The sequence below is a fragment of the Primulina tabacum genome, unplaced genomic scaffold (assembly GCF_025594145.1).
Source record: "Primulina tabacum isolate GXHZ01 unplaced genomic scaffold, ASM2559414v2 Contig794, whole genome shotgun sequence".
Lineage (NCBI taxonomy): Eukaryota > Viridiplantae > Streptophyta > Magnoliopsida > Lamiales > Gesneriaceae > Primulina > Primulina tabacum.
In genome coordinates, this window is record NW_027459915.1 from 22,738 (window position 1) to 33,146 (window position 10,409).

At 34.9% G+C, this 10,409-nt stretch overlaps 2 protein-coding genes and 1 long non-coding RNA gene across 3 annotated transcripts; all 3 read right to left on the reverse strand.

Annotated features, from left to right (window-relative positions):
* Positions 1-3,550: 3,550 nt before the first annotated feature.
* On the reverse strand, positions 3,551-4,167 carry LOC142535019 (uncharacterized). Its single transcript, XR_012817316.1, has 3 exons — positions 4,058-4,167; positions 3,884-3,991; positions 3,551-3,649 (listed from the first exon to the last, which is right to left on the reverse strand). It is a non-coding gene; the product is annotated as an uncharacterized LOC142535019 (long non-coding RNA).
* An 876-nt stretch (positions 4,168-5,043) lies between these two features.
* Positions 5,044-6,326, reverse strand: LOC142535020 (uncharacterized). The gene is made up of 5 exons (XM_075641663.1): positions 6,183-6,326; positions 5,905-6,114; positions 5,737-5,829; positions 5,537-5,659; positions 5,044-5,448 (listed from the first exon to the last, which is right to left on the reverse strand). The coding sequence occupies exons 1-5, from the start codon at positions 6,324-6,326 to the stop codon at positions 5,044-5,046; spliced, it is 975 nt and encodes a 324-aa protein (XP_075497778.1).
* A 30-nt stretch (positions 6,327-6,356) lies between these two features.
* LOC142535021 (uncharacterized) lies at positions 6,357-10,248 on the reverse strand. Its single transcript, XM_075641664.1, has 7 exons — positions 9,423-10,248; positions 8,335-9,320; positions 8,161-8,273; positions 7,742-8,108; positions 7,526-7,590; positions 6,856-7,415; positions 6,357-6,556 (listed from the first exon to the last, which is right to left on the reverse strand). The coding sequence occupies exons 1-7, from the start codon at positions 10,246-10,248 to the stop codon at positions 6,357-6,359; spliced, it is 3,117 nt and encodes a 1,038-aa protein (XP_075497779.1).
* Between the last annotated feature and the right edge of the window lie 161 nt (positions 10,249-10,409).

The window sequence follows — 10,409 nt, forward strand, 5'->3', positions numbered from 1 at the left end:
AAATATTCTCATATATTGAATCAATTGAACCTCATGAGACTAGCAATATTACCTGTGGGGAAACGAAGCCGCCTTATTTCTGGTTTGGCTTGGCCTGCTTTCCTATTTTGCTTTAGTTGATTCATCTTGTCATGTTGTGGCTTCACAGTTACTGAAACAAAGTTGTATGTTCATGCATGTGTATTTCATTGTGTCTTGGCTTTTTTAATTGTCTACATGCTACTTTTTTTTAACTATGTGGAATTCTTTTGGGGAATTGGTCATCTATGTGCTTTTTGGCCATTCATTAACCTTCACTATCATGATTATAGCAAGTTGGCCATTGGTTGGCCTTGACTTGACAATTTCTATTAACCTGTGAATTCCTCGTACAACCTTTATATGTTTGTAGTTGTTTTTAGTCACGACCAATCATTCGTTCCGAGCTTGCCGCTGATGCTATCCAGGTCTATGATTGCTACAATTCCCCCATCTCTGATCACTTTGGCTGCACCAAATTTATCATCAGAAGTTGTTGCCCCATCCATATCTACCATCGTTTCATATTGGTTCTTATGATGTTACAACATCCTTTCTTGCCTCTCTATTGGATACTCCCCTTGTTCAGTCTCATGCATCTTTTAGATAAAGTACTTCCTTGGCTCGCTCATCTCGTTTACTTTACCTAACTAATGTGTTTGAATTTTTTCAGCCATTAGTTGGCCTTCTTGTATTTGTAATTATCATTTGCCTGACGGGGGAGTTTGATGCCTTACCAAATTTGTTGCATCTATTTCGAGCTATGGATCTACTCACAACTCTAGAAACTCCTCCACCGGCTGCTAAAATCTTTTATAAGATCGAGGAAAAATTGAAAATATTACTGCCACAATCAAACAAAAATGGTACGCCCTTTACCAAAACTTTTTTTGTTGGTGGCAAGTATTACTAAGACAATTTTTTGACATACCATATTTTGGCCGAACTCCCCATAACAGCTTTACAATGAGCCAATGAATCTTTAACAGTTGTTATGTTCTCTTTATATTTAAAATTGCATGCTGCATTTCACCTGGTTCACAACATTCTTCTTAAGCAGATATTTGTGTGCATGCATCTTTCTTTGCTTATTGGTTGTTGGTTTTGACCATGATAATGTTAGGCTATATGCTGGTCATACTCCCTCATAGTGATTGGTCAAAATTTGGTCACTTTCACTAGTAGAAAAATCGCTTTTTACTTCGCGTATTCAATGAAGTAATAAGGTAGTTAATTGCCGAAGTATATGGACGTGAAGTAATAGATGTACCTTTTACTTTGCATAATAACCGAAGTTGTATGATTGAAATTACTGAAGTCTTTGACCGGTTTTCGTTTTCGGTCCGGAATTGGAACGGTGCCGAAGTAAGAAATGTGTTTTACTTCATCAATTTTTGTAAATAGTAAAGTAATAGAATATATATAACTTCGTCTTAATTATTATTTAGCGAAGTAGTTTATAATATTTTACTTCACAATTTACATTGAGTGACGAAGTAATTCATCTGAAAGACTTCGTAGTTATGTATTTTGGTGAAGTAATAGACGCAAACAACTTCACAATTTATCCCATTTGTTGAAGTAAATATAATCTATAACTTCAGCATTTATCCTATTTGTTGAAGTATTTTATATTATGTTACTTCACAATTTACATTTAGTGACGAGGTAAGTGGTTCGAAAGACTTCAATAATTTGTATTTTGGTGAAGTAATTACGCAAAACAACTTCGTTTTTACAGAACAATGGTGAAATAAATTAATTCTATCACTTCGTCTGATTTCTTATTGACGAAGTATTTAATATTATGTTACTTCACAATTTGCAAATAACAACGAAGTAATTTATCTGTTACACTTCATTATTTTTTATTTTGATGAAGTAATTGTTAAAAAAAGACTTCGCAATATATGACTTAATACACTAATATAATTAAATTCATAAATTATCCATCTAAAAATGATGAAGATCCAGAAATACACAATTACATATTCATCAATCCACAAATAACCCAAAAATATATCCACAAAACCAAAAGTATATCCAAAAATCCACAATGACAAACAAAATATTTATCCCAACATACAACATCCATTTAATCACCTACATAGGAGTAGACAAATTCACTCCATTCACTTCTGACCTCATCATATTGAGATTTGTTGTAAAATTGTTTCTTGATGCATCCTGCAAACTGAAATTTAAAAAAGAAAATACATTAAATTCTTCTATTTTAAATAAAAATTGACAGATATATATTTAAAAAGTATTTAAATTGATGGAATCTGAACATATTACATATATGTTGGCACTTAAATAAAAAAATGGAGATATAATGAACAAAAATTACAGATATGCTAACAGCCATGTGTGAGAACTTCACAAAACTGAGAAACCAATTAATGAAGCATGCAACCAAGAATCGACTCAAAGGAAAATCTGATTGTGCATCAGCATACAATATGACTGTACCGGTTCTCGACTGAAAACACAGATGCTTGGACAGAAAAGTCCAAAAATCACATAACCAAAAAATGTCTAGAATTTCTGTTTTGAGTTGTTTTTGGTTAATGTGAATGTACCATTTCTCGGCAGAAAAGTCCAAAAATCACAAAATATGCATTTCCATTTCTCGACTACAAGATAACGATGGCAGTGAAGACATGAAGATGACAACTTGGATATAAAGCTATGCAAGAAGGAAAACCGTTTTTACAGAATTGGTAGAGATAGAAGATGCAAAGGGTTACCCTTGCAAGAATACCAAAGACACTGCGTTTCGATCCATCAACTTCGTTTATCAGTGGACTTTTCATTGCTAAGTTCACCAAGTTAACAATTCCATAACAGTTTTGTATCTCAATTTGTATTACTGTAACTACAAACTAAAAGTACATGGAACTTAATTAAAGCATTTAAGAACTCTCTGTAGATACAACAAAGGAAAATGAACGAAGAAGATAGGTAAAAGCAATATTATGCAATGGTACGGATTTGAAGAATCATGGGGATCTGTATAGTTTTCAAGAGTTACCAATTCATGAAACTTTCCAATTTCTAGACCCAATTCACTAATATCAGTGGTTATTCAGGATGATATGGTTTCTGAATCGGCTACCAATTCATGAAACTTTTCATTGAAGAGCCTATGGTTTCTGACTCGGCTAACATCAGTGGTTATTCACTAATATCAGTGGTTATTCACACTGCAGAATCCAACATACAAAATCTGAATTTTAGAAATATGGATTTTGTATTCAGATTTTAGCAGCTACGGTACTGCTAAAATCTGAACACAAAATCCATATTTCACTAATATAAAATCTGCAGAATCCAAAGGCAAACAAGTTACTGTGTTCAGCTAAAATATCACTAATATAAAATATATCACAATGACAATAATTCATCTCAAGCAATTATATCAACAATAAAATATATCCCAATGGCAACACATTATCTCAACAATAAAATATATCTTAATGGCAACAATTCATCCCAATCAATCAAAAATTTATCCCAAGAAGAAACTCACCATCTTCTCCAACTGTGGATCATCGCAATCGACTATCTCTTTCATGTACCTCATCACACAATATCCACATTCAACAGAACCACTTTGTTTTAGATTACCCTAATGGAATTGAAAAGTTAATGCAACAATCACAATCTAATTAATAACCACTATCAATTCATGTATTCATAAATAAGTATGATACATACCGTCAATATTTTAAAACCTGGCCCTTTAGAAATACCCTTCGAGACATTGTACATCTTCACCCAACTACATTTTAAAAAGTAAGAAGTTATTTTTTTGCATATTTATAAGTTAATGTATTCAAAATCAACATAAGCTACTACCTACTTTGTCACAATAGTTTTACATGTATCATCTTGGTTCCTGTTAGACGTAGAATCCAATAAATATATCATATTCTTATCTTCGTTGACGATAGTCAAGATCCAATGGTACCTGAAAAAATGAAATTACAGCATTGACTATCATGAATTAGAAATCTATAAATAACTAAAATCTTACCCAGTGTTGTATGGGATGAGGCAGATGCTATCTCTACACACTGCTTCCAACTGGTTAGCAATATGTTGTGATAAGTCACGGCCATCTGTGCCAATCGGGCATGTAGGTATATTATCGGGATCCACAAACGAAAAATAATCAGCCTTGTCTTTTTCCTTCAAATATTTGTAGAGGTGACTGCAAGATATAGATGCACAAATATATCGTTTAGAAAATTTTCAAAATATGAACAAGTACCACAAAAAATATCATATAAATGCACAAATATTGTAAGTTAGACATTATATATACCCCATGTAAACTAAAATTTGTCTGGAACCTATCTCCCTCATCTCAATAAAGCGTAAGATATCTTCTCTTAGCAACAATATGCTTTTAGGATGTCCAAACGTAGCGTCCTCAAACTCAATGTATATGGTATCCGATTCATTCAGCAATCTAACAACATGAGAGTAGATATACTTGCACGACATGGGTAATGTTTTTTCAATTTTTTTGAACTTGTCGCGCTGACCAGGAACATCCGCAAGCGAAAATGATTGAGGTTTCCCCTTCCTCTACAATTAAAAATATTATTCATACAAGTATTTTAAAATAAAAAATTGTTCAAGCAACATATCTGACAATTGCAAACACAAAGTCAAATGAAAACCTAAAGTACCTTTGTCGTTGGAAAAATAACCAACTCTTTAGGCCAACCAACAATGACTCCAACAGCATCATTGATGATTGTTGGTCCAAACTTAATTGGGATCGGAAGCTGTGCTTTTTCATCTAAGACAACATCAATAGATACCTTGAAGTTCTCTTCCCCAAGTGGAACATGGTGAATCATAACATTTGGACCTCCTTATGATATTATTGTGCCATAAGCCACCACGTTTTCGCGTTCTTTTACAGCCAGGTGACATTTTTTCTCCTTTCAAGAACAAAAAGACATGATATATTTTTATATGGAGGTGAATAGAATTTAATTGACATTAAATTCAGAGACATACAACCTTCGTATTTGAAGTGCCGCAATCATAAACTTCTTCCACATCATCTGACAATTTTGTGTCTTTCACTCCTGAGAACTTGTTTGATGCTACAGTCTCAGAAGATCGATCATTGATTAATGGAATCACAGCAGCAAGTTGAAACCTCAGCATCTCCAATTCAGATTTCAAACTTTTAGTCTCCTCTGATTGTGCTTTTACATTTTCAATCAAAGCTTTTGAGATTGTTTCTCTCTTCTTTCTTGGAGTTTTAAAGTATACTTGTGGTTTTACGAAACCTCCCACACCTCGAACCCTTCCATAGTGTTCTTGGCTTCCTAAGGCAGCGGTTAACACGTCATTCATTCCAGAAGATTTGAACTCTCCTTTGCCTTTCTTTTTCAACAATTCATCCTACAGTTGGAGACATGACAAATCAATTCACAAATTACAGTGTTATTTATATAGGCAATATGGCGATTGAATAAAACTAAACATTTACAATTTTTTCAGCTACTTCTGATGTCTCCGAACATGTTATGTTGCCAGATTTGTCTTCTCGAGCTTTACGCCAAAGCACAGATCTATCAACTTCCTCATCTTCAGCAACCAAGTTTTTGTTCCGCTACAATTTCAAAATTCATATGTTTAATAACATGAAGAACATGCCAAAAATTACAAATATATTGCTTTGTTTCTTACCAGTTCAGCCTCCAAGCCAATGTAACCCTTGCGAGACATTCCGTGGTGATATTTACAATGCATGGTCCGTTGTTTTTGTTTTTCATGAGTAACCTACATCATTATGTTGGCTCAGTTAAGTATTGAATTTAATAAATTCGTGAGGAAACATATCAATTATTAAAGTACATCCCATGATGGATCCAGTCTCGCTTCCACAAATGCTTTCCAATCTGCTATTGAGAGTTGATACTGACTTGGTGGAGAAATCAACTTTTCAAGATTATCTTTGTTCGGCCAAACAAATCTACTAGTCAATTTTTTTTTGAAATCTCGCCACTTCTGAGATGCTGAATTCATCATAGCATACTCACTTTGTGACGCTAGTTCAAAGACATTCTGCAACAAAAACAGAATAGTTAGAGGTGCAAGTATGACTGTAAATTCAAATTGAAGCTTGTACTTACCGAGATCTCTTCCCACAGTTTTTGTTTTATGTTTTCTGGAACTTCAGACCATGACTTTATACTGATTGGCACCATGGCTCTAGCAATAGAACTAATGTATGATTGTAAAGCCCTTCCATTTGCATTGTATGCTGGCCGCCCCATGTCATCATAATCAATCTTTGCTTTTTTCCCCTATCTAGCAGTAGCAATTAGTTTACCCATCAACGTAAGGCCTCGCTTGTTCCTCTGCACATCTACAAGATGTTCTTCTCCATCAGTAAGTATAGGGTGCTCTGCATTAGTAACTTCATTTGGCTTATCATCATGTACTCCTTGTATCATCTCAACTGTAGCATTTGATTCCTTTTTTTTACGACCCATTGAGCTTTTTTCTGCATATTTACATGAATGAAACCAATGTTAAAACCTACACAATAACATTAACCATTAAAATAACATAAACAATAATTCTAATAAGACATGTATAAACATGACATAAATAATAACAGAAACAATAATAAAATAAATAATAAACATGACTTGTAGAAACCTGACATAAATAATAAACATGACATAAATAATAGCAATGAGGTTATGTTCATAGCATAACAAAAAACATGACATAAAAGTGAAAAACATCATTTTTTCTTGTTCGTTTCCCAGCCACTCTCAGTTTCTGATCTAAAGTAACTTTCATGAGCCGGAATACAATGAGTATCAACATCATCAATTGGTCGAGAAACAAGAATACTAGTCCAACCATCATCATCTCCCTCGTAACATCGATTTGGCACAGGGAGTACAATTGACCACCCTTTTTGTAATAGGTCATCAATATAAAAGACTTGATTAACTTGACTTGCAAGGACAAATGAGTCATTCTTGTGCCCTATTTTGTTCATATTGACCAAGGTGAATCCACATTCATCATTGTTGATTACTCCTTTGTCATTTGCAACCCACGCACACTTGAAAAGAGGAACTTGAAATTGATGATAGTCCAACTCCCATATTTCTTCAATCACTCCATAGAAAGTCACATCAGTCATCAAGAGATTCTTATCTTTGGCGCTAAAGACAAGCATGGTGCTAGCAACTAGAGAAACCCCACTGTTTTGGCAAACTCTCTCATCATCCCGTGCCTTTGTTTGGTATAAATTGCCATTTATCAAGTAACTACTATACTTAATGACTTGCCCACGTGGACCATGAGCCAGCCATGTCAATGTTGATGTCGTTCCACCATTGCAGCTATCTATTTAAGCATCCACCTGACATTTATACAATTAGAATAGGGTGATTAAAATACTAGCTACAAACTGTTCACCTCAAAATGCATAAAGCATATTTATCCACCTAACCTTTGCACGAAACCAGTCAATGAACTTCTTATTGTGAGCATCTTGTATCCACCTTTCATCTTTCTCTTTTTTCGGAAACATTGACTTCAGGAAATATTTATGTTCACTGTGGAAATATTTATATAGCAATTTGTGTTGGATATTAAATATTTACAATCACATGGGTGCAGAATCATAGATTAATGAAATACACTTTTACATAATGTAGGGAGATACTTCTTCTGTATTTTCCAGCACAGTCAAATGTGCTTGTTGAAGGTCAACTTGTGGCACTATAATTGGTGTTTTGCATGCTAAGAAGCCAGGAATGTTTGATTTGGGATCGCGATTTGATTGAGGAACCCCAATAGGATCAAGGTCATTTAGGTATTCCGAACAAAACTCAATTGCTTCTTCGGCTGAATATCTCCGAACAATGCAACCTTCAGGATGTTTTCGACTGCCTACATAACTCTTAAGCACCTTCATGGATCTTTCGAACGGGTACATCCACCGGAAGTACACTGGTCCACATAATCGAACTTCTCGAACAAGATGAACTGTTAAGTGAAGCATGACATCGAAGAAAGAAGGGGGGGAAATACTGCTCCAATAAGCAAAGTGTAACAACCAAGTCAGATTGCAGCTTATCTAACTTGGCTACATCTATCACCTTGCAACAAATATCTTCGAAGAAGAAGCATAATCTTATGATGGCATATCTAACATGTTTTGGTAATGCATCACGTATGAGTATTGGCAGGAAATGCTGCATTAGAACATGACAATCATGAGATTTCAAGCCAATCAATTTCAACTCAGATAAGGACACAATATTTTTCAGGTTCGATGAGAAACTTTCTGGGACTTTTATATCCATTATCGACTGACAAACTTGTAACTTTTTTTTTTGTGAATGAGCATGCAGCAGGAGGAAGATATGTTCTTTTTTCACCAAATTTAGGTGCCAATTCAGGCCTAACTCCCATTTGAACCATGTCCAACCTAGCTGCCACATTGTCCTTGGTTTTTCCTTTAACATTCATCAAAGCATTAATGAGATATTCGAAGACATTTTTCTCTATGTGCATCACATCGAGACAATGCCTAACATGCAGGTGTTTCCAATAAGGAAGATTGAAAAAAATTGATTTCTTCTTCCAACATTTTCTGAAATCTGTTAATCCAAAATCTTTTTCTTCTTTACTATCTTCCAAATTATTGTCCTTTGCATTCTTTCTTTTTTTACCTTTCACACTAATCTTCTTTCTGAAAACACACCTTATGTCAGAAAGCTTGTCAAACAAAGCAACCCCAGATAATGGTGTAGATGATTCTCCATGTTCTTCCATACCATCGAACTCTTTCATTTGCCTCCGATATGGATGAAACCGTGGTAGGAATCGTCTATGACCTACAAATGACATTTTCTTCCCATTTTCCAAATGCTTTGCACAAGTATCTTCTTTGCATACTGGGCATGCATAATAACCATGTGTAGTACATCCACTAAGGTTACCATAGGCTGGAAAGTCATTGATGGTCCATAATAAGATTGCTTTAAGAGTGAAAAATTGTCTTCGATAAGCATCATAGACACCATCAACTCCATCCCACGATCGTTGAAAATCTTCAACTAACACATCAAGATAGACATCTATATCGTTTCCTGGCTGTTTAGGCCCTGAAATGAGCATAATTAGCATGATGAATTTTCTCTTCATACACATGTTTGGAGGCAGATTATAGGTGACCAACATAATTGGCCAGCAACTGTACCGACTACTAAGGTTGCTATAAGGATTAATTCCATCAGCTGCAAGTGCCAGGCGAAGATTTCTTGGTTCACTTTCAAAGTAGGGCCACATATGATCCACCAACTTCCAAGATGGTGAATCAGCTGGATGACGTAACTAACCGGGAACTCCTGTGGTTTCTGCATGCCATGTTAAATTATTGGAGGTATGTAGAGATTTAAACATGCGCTTAAATCTTGATATGGGAGGGAAATACCACAACATCTTTGCAGGAACACATTTATTCTCGACGTTCTTCTTGGTTAGCTTCCACCGTGACAAGCCACATTTAGGGCAGTTTACGCAGTCCTTATATTGCTTCCTATAAAGAATGCAATCATTGGAACAAGCATGAATCTTTTCATGACTCAACGCCAAACAACTCAATGTCTTTTTTGCATCATACATTTTGGTTGGCAAGTTGTGATTATCTGGTAGCATATTCCCAAAATCCATTAGTAGATCGGAAAATAGAGCGTCACTCATTCCATGCTTTGCTTTGGTGTTGTATAGTTTCACAATTGCACTCAACTTTGTGTAACGCTTACATCCATTATACAAAGGTTTCTCTGCTTCCTTCAAAAATTCCATTAACGCTTCTGGATTTTCTTTATAGTTATCATATGCTGCCTCACACATATTAGTGGTTTCAAAGTCTCCGTGATAGTTACCAATTGGCTCCTTGTTGGTGCTCCAATTTACTTTGTCACTTTCAGCAGACTCACCGTGCCAAATCCAATTCACATAATTTTGACTAAAACCGTGGAAATAAAGATGCTCTCGAATGGACTTAGCTGGTCTTTTTTTAAGATTTTTACATTTGCAACAAGGACAATGAATTAAATTGGGGTCAATATGGGGATTCTCTAAACAACCTCCTCTAAACTGTTCCACACCCTCCTCGTACTGTTTTGACATTCTATCCGAGTGAATCCAAGATTTATCCATTTCAATACAGCAAAATACCAGAAATATATAACAATAAATTTGATCTAAACTTGAAAATATTACATTTAATAATGTCATTTTCAATTTAATTTCTTGAACGCACAAAAAATGAAAGAACACTACCTATTGATGAAAATAAAGCAACATTGTTCCTGATTAAT

Bases quoted from the DNA above. Each gene is read 5' to 3' on its own strand.
- LOC142535020 (XM_075641663.1), bottom strand. From the start codon at position 6,326: ATGGGGCGGCCAGCATACAATGCAAATGGAAGGGCTTTACAATCATAC. The intron at 5,660-5,736 runs GTAAGAAACAAA...TTGAAATTGTAG, and splicing joins TTGGCTTGGAGGCTGAACTG to CGGAACAAAAACTTGGTTGC. The intron at 5,449-5,536 runs GTAAATGTTTAG...CTCCAACTGTAG, and splicing joins CAGAAGTAGCTGAAAAAATT to GATGAATTGTTGAAAAAGAA.
- LOC142535021 (XM_075641664.1), bottom strand. From the start codon at position 10,248: ATGGATAAATCTTGGATTCACTCGGATAGAATGTCAAAACAGTACGAG. The intron at 9,321-9,422 runs GTTAGTTACGTC...TGGCACTTGCAG, and splicing joins AGAAACCACAGGAGTTCCCG to CTGATGGAATTAATCCTTAT. The intron at 8,274-8,334 runs GTCCTTATCTGA...GTTCTAATGCAG, and splicing joins TCGAACCTGAAAAATATTGT to CATTTCCTGCCAATACTCAT.